Genomic DNA, 20,747 nt, shown 5'->3' with positions numbered 1-20,747 from the left:
CACCGGTCATCAACTAATTTGTGGCGGGAAAATTTAGCGACCAGAAAATCCGACTAAAAATAGCGGCAGGCTCCAGCATGCGTGCCCTGACACACTAAGACGGTCCAACACGTGACAGACTTTCGATTGTTAAAAATCCGAAAAGACTGTGGACTTTACAGCGGGACGGGCAATTATTTATTATAGCCTCGGCGACATGTGACCAGAGCTCAAGTCAAACCGTTGACAGCAGCAGAGCTCTCGAGCCGCCCGGAGAGGCCACTTCTACACGCAAACGCGATTTACTATTCACCCCGCGGGATACGAAAAGAATTTTACCACCTAATGACGTGTTTGGTCGGGAGTCAGGCCAGCGTGGATAGCCACGTGGCCGAGGCGCCCATGAAAGGAGACAGACGCTGGGGGAAGAGGAAAAAGAAAAAGGTGTGTCGAGGCAACGGTGCCAGCGTAACCCTGCAAATGGTCGAATTCGATGCTAAAATAAAGCCGCTTTCGCCGTAATTTGCCGGACTAGGTTACACAGGCGAGCCCATGCTCCTCTCTGCTTCCGTTTGATCTCTCATTTGCCCAGTTTGGCTCACATTTCCCCGGTTCTTGAAAGGTTTCTTTAGCTCCGGCCATTGGCCCCGAGGTCGATCCGAGCGAGTTCAAGTCCGTGGCAGGAGCATCGTTCTACAGTCCATAAGGTTTTTCCCTATTCTCATTCCGTTTGTTTCTTCTTTCTATTAGCAGATGCCGTTTTTGACGGGCTAAAAAGTCGCAAAATTAGTCCGGAATGCGTAGTTAGGTTGGAAGTTGGACGATGAGATTATCTTTTAGTAAAACATAAAGTAATCTCGCAGAAAACTGCGGAGTAAGTAGAAGTGTTTGCGGAGCATGCGGCATCTGAGAAAACTGTGGAAAGCTTTATTTCTATCCGTCGAATGTGTGAGGTTAGTGGAGTAATAAACCCTCGGCACTCTGTGCTATCTGAACGGCAAAGTGTTTGCTCTGATGCGAAAATGAAATGCTGGTCTAGCTCCGGAACACAGCTTGATTAAGATTTTCAAGAATAACTGTGAAGGTCTTATGTCAATATGCTGCTCTTGTGCGGTTCTGCTTGCTTACAGTAAACGTTCGGGGGACGGTTGGGGTTTATTTTATTATTTCTCTGAGAGAGTCGATGTTTACTGTATTATGTGACAGGGTCGTAGAACCGACTTTGCAATGAAAAGATCTGTTGTTCAGATTTACGAGGCGGCCGTGGTGCTGGCTTGGCTTTAGTCCTGGAGAATAAAATCGGCGGAGTTTTGCTTAGTTCAAGACAGGTAGGAAGACAAGTAACTCTTGGGTTTGGATTATACATTTTTCCGTTGGTTTCCGATCATTTTCAGGGGATAACCCCAATCTGTAGGGATGCATATATTAAGAAGAGGAGAGCTTTTAGAGTTTATTCTTATTTTTAAATTCACTTTAGTGCTGTGCGTTTGTTGGTCAATTACAAGGGTTTAAATGTGCTGTCATCTGCAGTCTGTTTTGCAAGAAAAGCAGGAGAATCTGTGACATGGGACTAGGAATGAGCTCTTTATATTATTTGGCTGATCTACTTTTCAGTTGCAATACCTGGTAAATAATTTGACATTGTAATCCGCAGGCTGTTGGTTTTGTTTTCTGTGTATTTTGAGTTTACGTTTAACATCTCGCTATACCAAAAGTATGTACGGATTGTTTTATCTGTTGTGGATGCTCTTACTCTGGGCAAGCTCTTGGTTTAATTAAGATATTGCCATTGATTTACTCAGATTTTTCTTAGTCGGTAAGCGTATCCGACGTGGCCCTTAGCTGGATATATAAAATTTGCAAAGACGGGGTCTGCTTGTTGTGTGGCCGCAAGGCCACAGGGTTCAAGGTTGGATAAGGATGGACGGTTGGCTACACTGCCAGAGATTCTTTCATCTCACCATGAGTATAAATCGCAGGCCGAAGATGTCACAGGCCCGGGAAATTGCATGCAATTTCAAAGGACCCTTTCATCGAACAGCAGAGGAAGCCGAGCTGCGAGCTTTCGTCATACGAACCATCAAAGCAATTTTTCTGGAAATGGTTCGGTTGATTCAAGCCCCTTGTCGGCCAGTTTTCGCGAGCCACAGTGGTTGAGCCCTCCCTTTCTGCCTGATCATGATGGAAACTCTGTTAATACTCCCTCAGGTAAGCCATTAAAAGAAACATTCTCTGTTAATTTTTTTCCATATATCACAGTTGCAAAGCAAAATGATTTTTTTGTTTGGATTCATTGTCTGACCTTGAGAAATTCAATTTTGAGATTGTTGCAAATTTGTTTTGAGCCTGAAATGCTTTCTTACATTTATCATCGGGTTTCAAAAGAAAACTACATTACATCCCTCACTTTGAAATTGAAATTTAATATTTAATTCATTCCAAGGGTATCGGAAATCAAAACACTACCTGATAGTGCCTGGCCTTTTATCCTGAATTTGTCAAGAATTGATTAATTTTGCGTAACAGCAGAGTGTCCATTGATTTCATACTTCAGCTTTTATATCTAAGTGTATTTTCCTCTCTTGATGTTGTTGTGGTTGCCTTTCTGATATCATTTTTTGAAGCTTTATTGAGCTTGATACCTATCTCATTCATCTAGTAGTAGCCATTTTTCATCACCTGTATATGGAGTAGGCTTACCTCTCAACATAGAGTGGTTACTTCCACTATTATCATGGCTGTTTAAATCTAGAGATTATGAGCCTTATAATTGGAACCAAAGATAATATGTTAATGAAACCAATCCGACTGTCAATGGGGAAACCAGAAATTGAAGCAATAAAATAACTGAAATAAGTGTATCTGTGTAGTAATCTGTCAAGTTTATAAAAGGTGAAATATGTATGTTCCAGGTATTTGCTTTATCAAAACTGAATAATTTACTACTAGTTCCTGTGAAATTTGTCATATATTGCAAGCTTTTATATAAGATTGAAAATTGGGCAAATATTCGAGAGAGATTTGATAATGAGGGAAATTAATGTTGTGGGAGCTATCAAAAAAGATGCCAGTTGGAAAAAAATAGTTTAAACTTTAAACTATTGTTTTATCTTTGGCATGCAAGTAACCTGGGTAGATGTCAAGTTCTTTTATTCTGAAATTTCAAGATTACTGACTACTGTTGCTCTTTCTTTATCGATGGCCCATGGGAAATGACCAATGGGATTCTCGAATGTAGGAAACTCTTTTTCCTCAGTAGTAAAAGAGGGACATTTCAATTTTAAAGCATGTCACGTTTTTGCTGTATTTTATGTTGAAGTGCGAGAGAGTGGCAGCATGGTTGCCAGTCCTTGTTAATCATGTGTAGTCAATTAGTTCAACTCATAATGAGGGTCTAGTCTAGATTTGGTCTCCGTGTTACCAGAAACTCCACTCCAAGGCACTGGAAACTCGTTTTGGTGTTTTGGAAACGTTGCTTTCAAACACCTCAAAGGTACACCTGAAACATTTCAGTGGCATTTCAGATTTGGAATGCTGTATTTGCCATTTCAGCTGGTGTTTCAGCTGTTTGGTCAGTGTATTGACCATTTCAGCTGACGTTTCAGTCACAAAAAACATCAATAAAAAAGGGAATGCTAGCATTAATTTATTGCTAATCAAGTTCTAAAATAGAGGGTTTGGGCTTTTATTAATTATCACTAATTTTTGGCTTTATTTCCAAATTTGAAATTCATGAATGTATTCTGAAATTTTTATTTTCCTAATTTCTTTGCCATATATATTTTTAATTTTTTTCAAGAAAACCTTGTAGGGAAACCCAAGTGGTGTGTCCCCAACATAGACTAGTGCGACTCTCCCAGGGGAATTCAAACCAGGCACCTGTTATTATAGACCTAGCCAAATGCCTAGCAACATTGGCAACAGGTTGATCTAATCCCTTGGGCTTCCATATATATAAAATATCTATACATTCTCAACTGGTTTGACTTGCCATGGTGAAGACATATTGGCCAGGGAGGTTGCAAAGTTGAATCCACCTAGGTCCCTCGAGTTTAGGTACATATGTTGTCCACCAGTGGCATTTAGGCTGAGCACCATTCACGGAATATAAAAAGTAGTGTCTAGAGGGTTTCCCCAAGGAAATTATGATATTTCCATTGAAAACTTTCTTGGGAAAACCCTCTAGACACTACGTTTTATAATCTGTCAATGCTCTCTGGTGTAAATGCTGTTTAGGTACACATGTGCCTGACCTCGAGGGACCTAGGTGGATTCAACCTTGCGACCTCTTTGGCTAATATGTCTTTGGCATGGCAAGGCAAACCACTTGAGCTAACTCTTGGGGTTTATGTGTGTGTGTGTGTGTGCGCAGACAACATGTGCCTATATATATATATATATATGTGCAGACAACATGTGCCTAACCTCGAGGGACCTAGGTGGATTCAACCTTGCGACCTCTTGGGGCTTATATATATATATATATATATATTGATGTATCTCAGCCAAATTTTATCCTGATTTTCTAAAAATTTGCCATATCTGTTTTGGATACCATGTCTATATCTGTTCCTGTATCTATCTAGTATCTATTCAACTTTGGAAATTGGTTGCAATCTACTGCAACTCCGCTGTATCTAATGGCCACACAGAGACGGCTTTGAGACACTTATTTTGCTTAGATCTCTTCTAACTCTGTTTGAAGTTTGAACAAGATAAAAACTTGAAAGGCATGCAGTTTCTTGCATGAATAAAATTATTCACGAAACTGCCATGAAGACCAACTTCAAGAAATTCCCCACTCTTTGAACAATGTAGTTTCTGCCAAAATAGAATATCACACGGTTGCTTTCAGGTTATGGTACTGCATGTTAAAAAGCAAAAGATATGGGTGATTAAAAGTGATTTTGCTTATGGCTAAGTTAAAATGGAGAGTCCAGTAGAAAAGTTTCAATAGCTAGGATATATAATACGGTTAATGAACAACTCCAAGTTTCCAACACGAGTCGTTGCGGCAGGAATTCCAGTTCATCACCGGATCATTCTTGACATTCTGGTAGTTTTATTGCATTTATGTTTGGCAAAATCACATATAGTAACTTGGTCTATAGATTGTTGGTTGTGCCTACATGTATATTTTTGTTAACAAAACTTAAATCCGACTTGGCTTACCAGTGGATTGTGGACATGACTAGCTAGGTAGTGTGCGGTTTGTTTAATGCCTGGTTAATGAAGTTCATTATATTGGCACTTAGTACGGCCCTACTGTTGTAAAGGCTGTTATTCCACACAGTGCTGTAGCACTGAGTTTGGTATATGAACACTATTCTGGGTGTTAATTTGGATAAATTCTTAAAAATAAACTTACAATAAGAATCAAAGAACCGCCTAGTGCACACCTATACACTTTGACACAATGTGACCCAGTGTAAATGGAAATACTATAATTCACTTTCAAAATATTCCCATACCTTCAATAAAATTTCAAATGAGATTTCCGAAGTCTTGGCTAGCTTGTAACTAACATTTTTATTGGATTGGTTCATCCGTGATATTATGTCTGCAATTAGGGCCTACTATCATATGCATCTCTAGTATGTCCGTAGGGTTGGAACTATTGGTTTAGGCTTTACCTGCAGTTGAGGAATCAGTAGCATGCAATACATACAATACATAATATAGGACTCACATGGAACTGTATATGGAGCTGCTTTTCCCCAGTTTAAGCTGAATCTTGATCATTCATATTTAGAGGTTGTCCCACTGTCAAACAAATTCCATTTTCATCTGAGTATTCCGGAAATAGCTTCATAAACATCGTTATGGTGAGCCTCACACAGTGGAGAATAAATATTTTGCAAATGGGCTTAAGCTATCTCCAAGATATTGACTAGATCCCTTGGAGAGAAATTAATTAACACCTATTTTTCACCACAAGTGTCCAATGCTGGAAATCAAAACCAGTAAATCACCTTTTAGAGCATCCATTGCTAAAAGCGTTGCATACATAATCAGTAGATCTAAAATAGAACAAAATGATAAAGTTTATTGTTGCCTCAAAGTCATACAACGTTTGTGTACTTCTCATATGCAGAGTTGGAGTCAAAGAATTGGTATATCAAACAATTTGGACTTGAATTACTGCTGGATCAGTCTATGATGTCTCCATTGTCAGAGAAAATAACAGCGTCATGCAAATTTCTTTCCACCATGTTCCATATTTCGATAAAAGATTGATAGTAATAAAATATCTGTTTATCTTTATAGGTTTGATTTTTAGGGCAGCATATCGAGTCTTTGTGTGATATCATCTTAGCCATCTCACATTATGTGGACATGCTTTGTTACAATAGGTCCTTGATAATTATATTGTGTTGAATGTTATTCATCTTTTTAGCAAGGGTACCCATAGTAAAATTTTTGCATTAGCACTTGTTTTCTGATGAGCGGGGCAGACTGGTGACATAGAGTAGCCTTCCTTGATGGGCTGGTTGCGTTCTGATTTTTGGGTACATTTCCCAAGGCAGACTACGTTGTTTGAGGCACTACACATATATTGAAGCATTGATCACACCTCTCATTGCAGTTTTGGGGCTGCTTGTGGACACTTGGACACCTCCTATGCATGCCATGTGGAAGATCCTTGAGCACTGCCCTAGTTGTCACTTTATTGAGCTGATTTGTCTTATTTTGAGGACTAATTTGCACCTACAACACACATGGCAGCAATTCGGGGTACTTTGGATGACTTTTATATGGATGATGTATCACTCTCTTAGTGTGCTTGATGCTGGGAATGTTGTGTAAGATATCTTAAGGAACAAGTGAGCTAGAATGAGTACTAATTGTATTATATTTTGATGTCACGTGGCCGAATGGGGGGTTTTATGACTCAAAATTTGACTTCTTGTAGCATCTTCCATGCTTCATGGGATGCTTTGACCCAAGGTATGGCCTTGGGTCCTTGTTTGGGACATTTGTTGGAGACCTTGGGTCATTATTGCACTTCAGTTGTGGAGCTGTTAGCATGCTTCCGCCCCCTTGATGGAAAAGTGCCAATCTTCACGAGGTTGTTGAACTAAAAGTGAAGGATGTGGAAGATTTTTTGATTTGAAGATACTCTACCATGCTTTGAGAATTGACCATGGACCATTCTCGGGGCATCTTCAAGCAAGCCTGGACCACTTGCACTATTCAAGGAGCTTTGGAGGCTAGGCGTTGGCATCTTGGACCATATTGCTATTTTGTTGGTGGGTCGACCCCACTTTATGGGGCATTTTCTCATCAAAACATTGTACATGTGGCTTGACCACTTTATTTTTATGTTTTGTTAGATTACTTAATTTTAGGAGTTAGATTTATTTTTCTTAGGCCAGATCTAAAGAATTAAATCAAATAATGATGTTTTATTGTAAAGGAAATTAGATTTTACTCTATAAATAGAGGAGGGCTTCCTCATTTGTACTCATTTTTCAATTGTGAAAGCACTTCTCTCCTTGGAGCTTAATGGAAATATTTCTATTGGAGGAATTTTGGGGTTAAGGAATTATTTATGTGGTGAATGTTTTTGACTTAGAAGCTTTTCTTTCTTTTTCTTCTACATCATTAAAAGGCATTATTGTGATTGTTCAAAACTACCATAAGGCTGCAAATATTGATCCATTTGAAGGAAAAGTTTGTTACTTGGAGGGAGGATGTCCAACTTGCACACCTGCCCTGCATTTTTGCCGTGTTTCTGTTTTGAAACTCTGAAACTCGACTGCAACACATTTTAGTTTGTATGGAACTCATTTCACATATCAGAAATGTGTTTCAGACAAACTTACATGTTTCAACATTTGTCCAATGTGTTTCCAAATGAAATTTGCCTGATTTTTCCTTGATTTAATTGTTGGGACCCACATTTAAATAAAAGAAGTTTTACTTAAATTTTTAACATTACCATTAGATGTTTGAGAGTGTTTCCTACTTCATCAACCTTCATATGGAGAAAGTAGAATTTCATATCCTATTCAAAATTCAGCAGGCTTAACAATTTTTAGAAGTTCAAGATTATTTTGATTAGATTCTATTATGTATGATGGTATGATATCGGTAGTTAATCAAGAGCACCATGCCCTTTATTTACCTCCATGTTAGTGATATTGCTGGTTGGACTCCTCTGTCACTGCCTTAGCAAAAGTGTACCCTTCACTCAAACCAAAATCATTGATCAGGCATGCTAGGCTTTTTCGTAGCATATATTAGAAGCTTGGATGAGGTAGTTTCATCAAAATGGGGTGGTGTTGATGGATATCCCTAAAGGATTGAGGTAGAGGCAAAGGGAGATACTAATGACGAGGATCTCGTAGCATATTTTAGAAGCTTGGATGAGGTAGTTTCATCAAAATGGGGTGGTGTTGATGGATATCCCTAAAGGATTGAGGTAGAGGCAAAGGGAGATACTAATGACGAGGATCTCAATATAAGTGATAGTGGAACATTACTTGTTATATATGTTTGTCATTTAAATGTTCTTGCTCATTTATTCATAATGATCTTTTCCAAGTTACAATATAATGTGTTATCTATTAGTGCGCTTTTGTTTCATAAATGCATATTCGTTTCCCCGTACCATGCAACTTAGGTTCTAAAATAGGACTATTGGTTGGAAGTGCTAATACATTGAAATATGAATCTAATGGGCCTATGTAATGTCCTAGGGAAATTTTTGTCCTAGGGTTCCTTAGATAACTAAGGTTTCAACAAATTTCTTTTACTTGTTCAGTAATGAAACCAATAGATTATTCAATAATACAACATATGAATAGGCAATATAAGTAGCAATACTCAACAACATGTAACACTATTCCCTTCCACAAAATGCCATAATTTAACCAATCGACATATTTGACAACAATTCCAATACAGTTCCAAATTCGGCAGTGTCTGATCAAATTCAACCAATAAATAGATTTGACAATAGTTTCCAATATAGTCCCAAATTCAACAAAGCTTGATTGATAAGCAATTGTACCCTAACCAATTGACCTAAGCATGTTCTATACTGCTCCGTAGACTTGAAGTAGTGCCGCAACTTGTAATCCCTTGCGAGTTCTAACCTGAATAAATGAATAATCTCAGGACAAAGCCTTGACTCTTCTACGTGAGAATTAACCAAGAGCCATTGGACGGGGTTGGGTCCCCTTAGGATGGTAACCGAATTGTGTGGGAGGGTGATCGAATCTTACTTTCCTCAGAAAGCTCCTTTGAATTTTGTCTTAGGGCCATTGTATTGTCTCAAAGAGTTCCAGGTTTGCTACATACTCTAATTCGTCCTTCGAATAACCTTAGGGAGAACTCGACTTTTGCTAGAATGATCTCTATTTATGCTTAGGAAGTCTTAGATTGTTTAGGAAGATTATCGTTGTTCTGTCCCAGGATAATTTCTCATACTCTGAGCCTTAGAGCTCATTCTACCTCAGAAAATTCGTCACTAATTTGTGTTAAAATTGGCAACTAGGGCCAAACTCCATGTGGGTCATCCTATTAATGGAAGCTGATATTTTTCTTGGATCCCTCTCATTGAGATATGAATTTATTTGTGTTATGGGACAATTCGTCAAGGTCGGCCAACAACCAAATAACCCCCTCTTATGCTCTATGTTTTAGTATAAATAGAAGAGGACTTTAAGTCATTTGACACTCACTCACTCTTGTGATCTCTCTTCATCCTGTTTTGGGTTTGATGAAGATGAGATCTAGAGGGAGTGCCCTAGTATATACGCGGGAGTGCCCTAGTATATACGCTGCCCTAAGATAACATGCCCTAGATCTAAATGCAGTCATGGTTGAATAGGCTTTATGTTGCTCTAATGGGGAAGCCTAATGCAGCCATGGAAGAAGCCTTACTGTTATCATGAAGAAACACCTACGCTGGCATGGAAACAAAGCCCTAACGCTGCTTAATGAAGAGGCCTCCTATCACAGTCATGGAACAAGGGTTCTAACTTTGTTATGCCCTAAACGCAGAGAGACCTAAACTCGTCCTAGAGAAATCTTGACTACAACCTAACGTTGTCATGGATGACCCTATAGAGATGACCTTAACACAGTCTCCTAGCCGCAACACTTAAGGAAGTGTCTTAGCCACAATCTAGCCACTGTCTTGCCCTAGAAGCAGTCCCCTATCTGCTGTCCTGAGGAGAGGTCTACACGTTGGTCTAAAAGAGACCTAGCTGCAGTTCTGTGTAGCCCTAGTCACAATCCAAATGCACTCTAAATGTTGGCCTTATTCCGCAGCAAAAGAAGGGCTCTATGCTGCCCTAACCGCAGTCCTCCTAGGAGATATAATCCGCAGTCATTAAAGGTTCTATGCAGCAAGAGAAGGACTCATACATGCTGGAAAGAAGAGGTCTTAAATAGCTCTAGACGCAGTCAAAAGGAAGTGTATTCGAGAGTGCCCTAGCCGCAGTCATACCATAGCCTTATGATGCACAAGGACAACGTCAAAGGAAGGTCTAGAAATAACTTGAATGACATGGTGAAGAGTTCCTCAAGCCACAGTAAGGAGGCCTAAAGAGGCCCTAATTTTAGACGTGAAGATGATCTCATACGCTGTCACATCTAGCCATAACTACAACTATCTCACTGCTGGTCAAAAGCATGGATGAGATACGTTTGGGAGCAGTTGTCATCAGATTAGAAGTCAGAGGGCTAAGTTGCTATCTAGTGTCTAGTTTGGGTCTGCTTGAAGGAATCTGGAACTATAGCCTAGTTGCTTTGCTAGGCTACAAGCCATAGCAAGCAGCTAAGGTTGATATGCAGCAAAGTGGATGTTGTATGTTAAGAACATCATAAGTATTGCAGCAGCATGATGTGAGTAGTATAGCAACAAGGTATTGCAGCATGATGATGATGATGTATTACAGTATGCCTTGAGTGTATGATTGGGTGTAACACAGTGACAGGTGCAACTGATGATGAAGTGCAACATAACAGTCATTGAGTACAGATCAGTGATGGTGCAATCATTGAGCGCAAATTAGCGATGAGTACAACATTGGGTGCAAATCCGTGATAAGAGCAGCGCAATGATTGGAGCAACACAGTGACAGGAGCAACAACATGAAGTGCAGCATGGTGAGGTGCAGCAAGTGGACGAGATGCAGCACTATGATAGGTGAAGGAGTCACCTTGGAGAATCAATTGAAGCAGCATGTCTTCAACTGATTTCATGTAGATATAGAAAGTAAGTGTTGACTTTTGTTGTAAATGTACTATCTCTTTCTCTCTCTCTGCTGAACTATTGAAGAACATAGAAGAATAATTGATCAAGGGTTTCCCCACATTGGGGTTTGTCTTTGGCTAGTGCCACATATTGTGTCCTCTTGTCTTGGCTTGTTTTCTACGATTTATGTTTATGTTCTATCTGCAGTTTACTTTAACGCTGATGTGATTGCTAATCTGGAAAAGATATTGAGCTAACTGTGAAAATTGAAATAAATTGCTCTAAGCATAGAGCATACATAAAATTTAACAATTTGCCTCAACATAGATTCATCTAGCCTCAAGATAATTTGCTTGATTTGCTTTAGATCTCCCACCAAAAAGACTTTGCTATTCTTTAGATAGTTGATTTCCTTGTTTTCCAGAAGAAAATAGAGAAGATAAAGATAGGTTTACTAACTAGGGTGGTATCTTTCACACCACCAAAATTAATAGAAGAAAAGGGGTCTTAAAAGTTAAAACCCTTAGATCCACAACTCAAGAAAACAAATATATTTGATCCAACTTGATGATGATGGTTTGATCTCAACTCTTCTCTATTTATAGATTTTTCCATGGGCTCCAAAATGTGAGGGGTTGTGGGTGCTGTTGTCGCCCGGATTGTACAAGCACCGCGAAAATGCTCAGGACGAGGGTTGTCACTCTAATCCCCGCCCGCTCCGTTCTCGCTATCTCCCAACAACAGGCTATGGGGGGTAGTCCCTATGGAATGAAGTGAAAGAAAACAAGTTGAGAATCAACTTACTTGGGAGACACTTGGTTGAAATTAAGCAATATTATTGATTAAATTAGATTTTCTATTATGAGACCAGTGCCTTAATGGAGTCACAAATTCTTGTTTCTTATGAATTGGAACCAAATGACCGGATGTACACACCCATTGTTTGAATGATTGACTAACCTATATGATATGAAAATCCTAGGACCTATGTGAGATGTAGTGATCTTGGTAAATTTTAGTTAAATGCCTAGTCTAAGTGTAACTTTCTTTTAACTATTTTGAAGTTGGGCTCCAACATAGGTTGTGGGAAGGAGGCTAACAGGAAACAGGCTAGGGCTTGATTAACGATACCTTTTGTTAGGCTTTTATCACCCGAAGCATCAGCGCTGTAGACACTGTGGCTCTGACGACTGCAAGGTCACCGTCCACTGAAGAGTTGTCGAGGCCCCTCAAGCTAGATAAGAAGGATTGTCCTATGTCTCTATCAACCTAGCCTATGCTAAGAGGTAAATTATTAATGCAAATCTAGATCTAGTATGTTTATGCAAGAGATTATGAGTGAGATTTATCTTGAGTTGAGATTTTTTTAAGTTTTTTAAGTACTTAATTAGAATTTTTTTAAGACTACTTAACAATAGTGAATTGCAATCTTAAACAAGATAAAATTCTTAGAGATACAAGTGCAAATTTCAACAATATTTCACAAGATACCAAGTAACCCAAGATGCCAAATGCTAACAATAGTCAATTAAGATCATAGTTTTAAAACTCCGACTCGGACTCCGACTCGGTCGAGGATCGACTCCAACTCCGACTCCGAAACGGTAATCACTCGGCTGGCTCGATTTCAAAGATTCAAGCGTTGTAAAAAATACATTAAATATTTATTTTTTTCATAAAAAAACATAATTTTAAAGATTTTAAACATAATTTTAAAGATTTTCATTCATGTTTCCAAACACACAGCATTATAATATAGATGGAAGACAAGATATGATCAAAGTAGGCTCATGAATCAATCCATTATATCAAAATGGTACCCAATGGCAATACATAGTCAATTGTCATACATGATCAAAGACTCAAAACAAAAAACACATAACCAAGGAGGCTAGAAATGGCCTGTACAACAAAAGTAAACTGTGACGGTGACCAGACTCTAGTACTAGTACTACTGGCTAGTAGCTATTGCCAGAGGAGCCAAGATCATGTCGATCAATCTCTGGATCATCATCATCAGAGTCAGACAGGGGGCCCCATGGCTCCTCCTCCTCATCATCATCTCCAACTGCAACTGTAGAAGTGGTACCACTAGCAGGCTGTGCAACTGCAGCAGATGCAAGCTGAGATAGAGTAGATATGCGGCTGTGCTTCTGTCGTGGCTGAGCAGAGGAAGCACCTACAACTGGAGTTCTTGCTGGCTGTGAGATTGAGGCTGGTGGATTGGGATCTGCATTCAATTGAACAGGCTGAAGTTGAACAGCATGTTCAAGTTCAACTGATGTCTCGAAATCTAAATCTAAATCAAGATCCTCATCAGGATCAAACTCTGCTGGATGACTCTCCACTACCCAATCTGATGTTGGATCAATGTCTTCCAACACAATGGGATTTGAATCAAGTCTTTTGTTCAGCAAATGGTTTCGTCTGAGCCGAAGGTTGTATTGGACATAAACTAGATCATTTAACCGTTTTTGATCCAAACGGTTTCTCTTCTTTGTGTGAATCCTCTCAAAGACCAATTGCGCTCACACCCAGATGTACTGCAAGTTTGACTCAAAATACAAATTGCACACTTTTGCAATTCAGGACAATGGCCACCAAAGGCCTCCCACCATTGTGCTGCAAAAAACATAGGAGTGTAATGAGTTAGCTCAACAAAATTACAAATTATATCTAACTTTCAAATTATAAACGATTTAACAAACTTTAAAAAAAAAGTAAAACTATTAAGAATTTGAAAATTGAAATTTTTGTTTACCTGGCTCGTCTGCTTCTCTTGCAATCTTTGCTAAGTTCTTCCCAAAGGTACCTGATGCATTGCTGAAGATATTGGCCTGTCAGTGTATCTCCAGCTGATCAGACTCCAATGGGATCATGCGATCAATGCAATCAAACAGTCCATCTCTGACCTTCCCCCTCAAAGCTCCTGACTCCTTAGCTTTATAATGATACCATGGGTTCAAAAAATACCCAGCTGCATGTATAGGGCGATGGAGTTGATTGTTCTATCTTTCATCAATGATTGCCCAAATGGGCCCATACTTTGGCACTCTATCCTTGTATACCGTCTTTATTTGATCCTTTGCTTGATCCATAGCCTACCGTCTTTATTTGCTCCTTTGCTTGATCCATAGCCTCATAAATGAAGCCCATAGCCAACCTTTCCCCATCCACCAACCGCAACACCTTAACTAGTGGCTCAGCAAGCTTCACAATCTCTGCTGCCTTTCTTCAAAAAGTTTCTTCATAGACTTTCTTTTTCAATTCTTTGCCTTCCGGTTTGTTAGACCAATTGCTTTGATTCCATTCATCATTGGAAAACATCTTTTGCAAGTTTCTATGTTGGGAAAGCATAGATTGCAATGTGTATCAAATCTAGTGATGGCAGGCCTAATAATATCCTTGCCCCCAGTGTGTTTCCTCATGAGGCTCAAAATCAATGTATGATTGTAGATAAATTTTGTTATGTTTTTGGCATGATCTATAGTGTTTTTTACCCAATCTAATTTTCCAATATCCTCAAGCATGAGGTCTATGCAATGTGCAGTGCATGGGGTCCAAAAGATGGTCTTGTGTTTTTCCTCTAACAGTTTACCAGCAAGAACATAGTTAGAGGCATTATCTGTGATGATTTGAACAACATTAGCCACCCCCACCTCCTCAACAACCTGATCCAATAGTTGAAACAACAAGTGGCCATCTTTTACCTTATCAGATGCATCAACTGATTTTAAAAACATGGTTCCCTGTGGGCAGAAGACAAGAAAGTTTATGATGGTACGGTTTCTTTGATCAGTCCATCCATCTGACATGATGGTACACCCTGTTCTTGCCCATGAGTCCTTGAACTCTTGCAAATACTCATTAATGGATTGAATTTCTTTCTGCAAACGAAACCCCCTTAGCTCATGCATAGTAGGGCCTTTGAAGCCTTTTCCAGCAGCATGTATGGCATCAAACATAGGCTCATAATATGGTGAACGAGCAGCATTAAAGGGGATATCAGCATCACATCACCATCTAGCTATGTACTCACAAGCAGTGTCCCTCAATTCTTTCTTCCAATGGTCATCTAATGTGGGCTGCATTTGAGTTTTACTAACTTCATGACCATGTGCATCTGATGGAGAGGAGGGAGTGAAATAACTTTTGATAGTCACATCACCCTTTTTCAAATTCATTCTACCCTTTCCCTTATCTTGAACAGAACCAAAAGAGGGAGGAACATATCGGAAAGGGTGTACTCATGAGTCCTTGAACTCTTGCAAATACTCATTAATGGATTGAATTTCTTTCTGCAAACGAAACCCCCTTAGCCATGATATGTTTGTTCTTTGGGCCAGGGAGATTTTGGCTATTGCATTGCATTTTAATAGACTTGTATTGTTTCTGTTTGCCGGTTTTTATTGTCAGCCTCAATTTAAGATTGATTTTGAGATTCTGTAATATCAGATATGTTCTAAAAAGTGGCAAAAGAAATTCATTTAATTCTTGAACACCAATCCTGTGTCATCAATGTGTCCTAATTACTTTTACCTGAAATCTTATATTTTGAGGAGATCGATGGAAAGAATAGTCCTTTTGTCTATACATACACATACATAAATAGATCAACATTGTTATACTTAAATATGTGCCTTGTAATTTTGTAATATAGATAGTACTCCGAAAATATAATTTCTTTCAAGATTCAGATCAAAGGCTTTGTCATCGTTCCAAAAAGTAAATAAAATAAAATATACTTTATTTTTTGATTTAGAAGAGAAGGAAATATTAGATTGCTGACACTTGGACTAATTCTTTTCATTCAGATTCAGGTTTGAGCCCGTATATAACAGAAGCATCCTCCAAAGAGGTTCGTTATTTGTTTAGGATGTTTCAGGTTTATTTTTGTGTGCAGGCCTGCATGAATAGGCTTCTTGTATTCTGGGAGAGTATTAGTTCTTGTTAGTGGGCGGAGTAATTTTAGAAGTTTGGGTTCTTCACTTTTTATGCATTTTATTTTACTTTTTGGCAGGAATACCCGTCAGCTGCCCCTTACTTCAATCCAAAGACACCGGAATCTTTTACACCCCCAATAAATACAGAGGACTGCTTCCAAAGACAATATAAAAGTCGGCCTGATCTGCCACAATGCTCAAAAAGCCAGCTAGCTTCATCACGGCGCCCATCAATCCGTAGTCGTTCTTTTTTCTCCAGGCGCTTGCACCATACTTCCAACAAACACCTTACCAGGCAAATCTCAGACAGTCGGATTCATGCGTTAAATTCACTTAGTAACAGCTCCATATCAGCATTGGATGGAAGACACTCCTTCAAGTTGGCTGGTAGTAACGGCGACTCAACAGTGGGTTCACATGGAGGTGTCCCTGATTGGTGGTCCATGCAGACATTTTCAGATCTTGTAGCTTCCTCTAGAAGAGAGCGGTTCCGTTGGAGTGATGCAACAAGCCCTTCTGATTTTGGGTGGATTCCGGGCAGAGACAGCATGGATGGAGCTCTGGCCATGGAAAGGATCAGGGCCAAAAACACACATGCTACTTCCATGTCCTCCCAGGTGGAAGTTCAGACTTGCGGCATTTGCTCAAAGCTTGTATCACAAGAGTATATCTCTGTTGTTGCTGTGCTAGCTTGTGGGCATGTCTACCATCCAGAGTGTTTGGAGAAGACAACTTCTGAAGCTAATCAGCAAGATCCGTTATGCCCTGTATGTATTGCTCATGAAGAGATGCTCTCAAAGCGGATGCCATCTCCAGTAGAGCGAATTATCAGATCCAAAGGTGGTGGTTTAAAGGCTTACAGGTCACAGAGTCAATCATCTTCGAGAAACAAAATGTCAAGAATTGGTGTTTCAAATGATGATATTGTAGATCCTCAATTCTTTTCCGGTGAAATTCTTTTGTCTTGCAAAGATAGGTTGTCCATTGATAATGTTGTAAAGATGTCATCCAGCAAAATTGAAAAGGATTCATTCAACAAATCTCTGTTTAGAAGGCCTTTTTCCTCAAGAGGAAAATCCAAGGAAGAACATACTACAATTGAGGCTGGTTGTAATTTGTCAGGAACATCAAGGCATTCTGGTGAGAGTAGCTCAGGAAATGACTTCTCACTACGACATGCTAAGCATTCGAGTTCTTTTAGGTATTTCAGAAAATGGGTACATGAATGAAACTTCTCTGTTGAGGGGTCTATATTATTTTGTTTATATACTATTAGTTAGAAACTTTAGTTGCATATAATTTGCTAGGAAGCATCATTATGAAGATAATGTCGTTATGAATGTAATGGAAACAAAGGCCACTGAGAAAGTGATCTTCAAGCAGATCGTATAAGCCTCTGCGAAATGTGATCTTCAAGCTGATACTTAAAATGATGCTGAGATTCTTCCAGATGGCTGGGCTGTGTATCTGACATTGCAGTTTTTTAAAGTTCTGTAACAAATTTCTTGGTGGGAGGCAAAGAGAACTTCCTTTATCTGCTCTCTCTCTAATCGGTTTATAAACTTGGACATGTAAACTGGTTATCAAAGAAAGTGATCTCTGAAAGTATTACCTAACCAATAACATTCATGCTATTCGAATTGGATATGGTTGCACTGCTCTAGTGCAGGCTGGAACCTGCAATGCTGATGGTAGGTAAAATACAAATTCAGCATGCAGTTTCCAGGAAATTTTGTCCTGTCCTCTTTGATACTCGGAGAACCTTCGGTGCCCTAGAGGAGTTGCTTGCATTTTTTGCATGTTTATTAGGAAAATCTGGACTTCTGTAACTACTGACAATTTTAAAGAAACATATTTTTTTCTAGGAACGAAAGAGAATATGAGCCAAGAATTTTGATAGACGGAATGTCTGCAAGCTTCTTGAACTTTTATGCATTTTGTATTACACAGATAAAGCAGTTTATTTTCTGGAAAACATTGCGGAATTATAGTTTCCAATTCACAAATAATTTTAAAAGATTTTTAAAAATATTACTAATTTTTGTCTCGTCTGCGTCTTAAAATGTGTATCCTTGTGAATAATGAGAAGCTTCATTTTCAGGGATATTTATCATTGATATGCATGTTGTAGAACTTTCGAAAATATCTTACTAACTTTTGAATAGGTTGAAGTGCATTATTATAAGGTTTCCGATAAAGGTTTAGTGTATGATGTTCGTTTATTTTCTTGGATATGGAGGGATCGCCTGTTCTTTTTGGCATCTATCTGGGTATATTGAGATTCGGAAATATTCCTTGACGATTGATGAATGTACTAGAAAATTTTGTTTAGATTGGCCGAAAATATTGTGAATTCTTTTAGTTCTATTGCTGTAAAATCTCGTTTTTGTTTTTTTGGGGATATTTTCTATTAAGGTGCTGTTCCTTTTTGGAAAGGAATTCATAATATTATTGTGAATGTGAAGCGTTAACACATGCTTGTGAACGCAGAATCTAAGATTATTTGGTCTTTAAAATGGTTCAAAGTTTTCCAGGAAAATGACAATAATACTAATTCAAGTCCATGAAGCAAATGATTAATGAAGTTGGTTGTACATTTCAATATAAAGCAAATGATTAATGAAGTTGGTTGTACATTTCAATATAAACCATACCAGGGAAGATAATTTAGATGATATTAGAATAATCAAATAGAGAAGGGATGTAATACAAATTATATTTTGAAGAGGATAACTTAGTCATATTTTGAAGATTGTGAATATATACATCTTTTTAGGGTTAAAAAATAGTTTAGTAAGAGATGAATTTTTACATAATAGTTTAAATAATAAAATAAAAGTTTTTGAATTTATATATATACGTTTTTAGGCTTAAAAACATAATAGATGAATTTTTACATAATAGTTTAAATAATAAAATAAAAGTTTTGAATTTTTTATAGGGAATGAGAAATATATATTTTTTAAGTGTAAGTTTGATTTATCTTTTTAAAGGTTCATTCATTTAAGTTTGATTTATCTTTTTAAAGGTTCATTTTTAGGTTCATTTTTAAGTTTTAAGTAAGTGAATGTGGAATCATATTTTACATTCATTACAAAGAAATATATATATTTTATTTAAAGTGAATGTGGAATCAAATTTTACATTCATTACAAAGAAATATATATATTTTTTTCATCGAAGTGTTAGTAAATTCGAGATCCATTACAAAGAAATAGATTTATTTTTTTCATCGAAGTGTTAGTAAATTCGAGATCCATTACAAAGAAATAGATTTATTTTTTTCATCTTAGTGTTAGTAAATTCGAGATCCATTACAAAGAAATAGATTTATTTTGTTAAATCATATTTGTGAGTTATCTCCACGAAAGTTTACTCAATTTTAAGTGTTAACACTATGTAGATGCTGAATTAATTCTACATCTGTAAATATCTACATAGCATACTTTATTAAACCTATTGAGAGATAAATTAGAATATATGGAAAAAACAAATAACTATCCACATTGTATACTTTTACTAAATCTCTAGTTACTTTTACTTTTACTAAATCTTTAGTTACTTTTACTAAATCTCTAGTAAGATAAACTATAATACATCAGAAAATAATGGTTTTTTTAATATTAATATTAATATTAATATTATTTTATTTCTATGTATTTCAATATATTTCTAGGCACTTCTATTAAAAGTATATCTTGTGAATACTTATTGAATGTGGAATTTTTTCACACATCATATTTTTTTGTTTTAAATAAAATTCATAAAGTTTGATTATAATATAAAAGTTGTGATTAAAATCAATGAGAAGTACAACAAAAGTGACAACCAAGATCCTATCCCCAAGGTAAAATTGAACAAAATATTCCTCTTGCTAAACTAGAAGATTTCCATTATGACCCAAACAACTATGCAATGTCTCCTGGATGCGGGTGCTTAGCAAGGACATTGAGGTGGCGGCCGAACGGAATGACATGTGGCCAAACCACATGGCGTAATCTGGCACACTGGTCTAAAAATGACATTAACAACAGACATAAATGGCATTTAAGGGAGCGTCGTCTCCAACATGTATGCAACCACCCACCTCAGCTCCACGCAAAAATGAATTCCGGTGCTGCTCTCACCACTGCACCTGTCCATCATCCTCTGCCTCTGCAATGCCTCTGCCCTCAAGCTGTTGCTTCACCTAGCTCTCGCACAACCATTGGGAGGCGCTGCCACCTCCTCTGTTGCATTGACTTAGGCCTGGGAATTCACTTCACCTAGAGCCTGGCTTGCCATTTCGTCTTCCACTTGGCCTCTGTAGCTAGTCCCTCCTTAGAGCCGCCCATAAATTATACTGAGCCTCTGCATCACTCTGAGCCCAATTTCGGAAGAAATTCTCAAACTTCTGGCGCCAACATGCCGAGAATGCGTCATCGTATGCGCAGTCGCAGGGGTGGAAGCAGAGGAAGCTTGGCTCGTCCCCAATGTTCCCTGGTTTCTGACTCTACTTCCTCTCTAGCCCAGCAGATATCAGGGTGCTACCCAAACACCCGCAGTGGCAGAGGCCGCTCTCAACCTCACCGCCTCCATTTGACGCCCCCTGCCTCGTCTCCCAGCGGCATTCCTTC

The 20,747-nt window shown here is 38.3% G+C and overlaps 1 protein-coding gene across 3 annotated transcripts; it reads left to right on the top strand.

The window, feature by feature from the left end:
* The first annotated feature begins 400 nt into the window (after nt 1-400).
* LOC149242049 (uncharacterized) lies at nt 401-17,807 on the top strand. 3 transcript variants are annotated; one of them, XM_089374143.1, is made up of 7 exons: nt 401-686; nt 843-932; nt 1,186-1,307; nt 1,510-1,605; nt 1,782-2,187; nt 16,003-16,046; nt 16,209-17,807. In XM_089374143.1, exons 5-7 carry the CDS (start codon nt 1,989-1,991, stop codon nt 17,358-17,360), a joined length of 1,395 nt encoding a protein of 464 aa, XP_089230269.1. In that variant the 5' UTR covers nt 401-686; nt 843-932; nt 1,186-1,307; nt 1,510-1,605; nt 1,782-1,988; the 3' UTR covers nt 17,361-17,807. The 3 variants fall into 3 exon arrangements, with proteins under 3 accessions (XP_089230269.1, XP_089230268.1, XP_089230270.1); XM_089374142.1 differs by lacking the exon at nt 843-932; XM_089374144.1 differs by lacking the exon at nt 401-686 and having other exon boundaries at nt 925-1,063.
* The last annotated feature ends 2,940 nt before the right edge of the window (nt 17,808-20,747 follow it).

The sequence above is a fragment of the Pinus tabuliformis genome, chromosome 8, assembly GCF_031772625.1.
Source record: "Pinus tabuliformis cultivar Carrire ecotype Pingquan chromosome 8, CPIR1, whole genome shotgun sequence".
Lineage (NCBI taxonomy): Eukaryota > Viridiplantae > Streptophyta > Pinopsida > Pinales > Pinaceae > Pinus > Pinus tabuliformis.
The sequence above is the reverse complement of the archived record's forward strand: the minus strand, read 5'-3'. Positions and strand labels throughout refer to the sequence as shown.

Bases quoted from the DNA above. Each gene is read 5' to 3' on its own strand.
- LOC149242049 (XM_089374142.1), top strand. From the start codon at position 1,989: ATGCAATTTCAAAGGACCCTTTCATCGAACAGCAGAGGAAGCCGAGCT. The intron at 2,188-16,002 runs GTAAGCCATTAA...CTTTTCATTCAG, and splicing joins CTCTGTTAATACTCCCTCAG to ATTCAGGTTTGAGCCCGTAT. The intron at 16,047-16,208 runs GTTCGTTATTTG...ACTTTTTGGCAG, and splicing joins CAGAAGCATCCTCCAAAGAG to GAATACCCGTCAGCTGCCCC.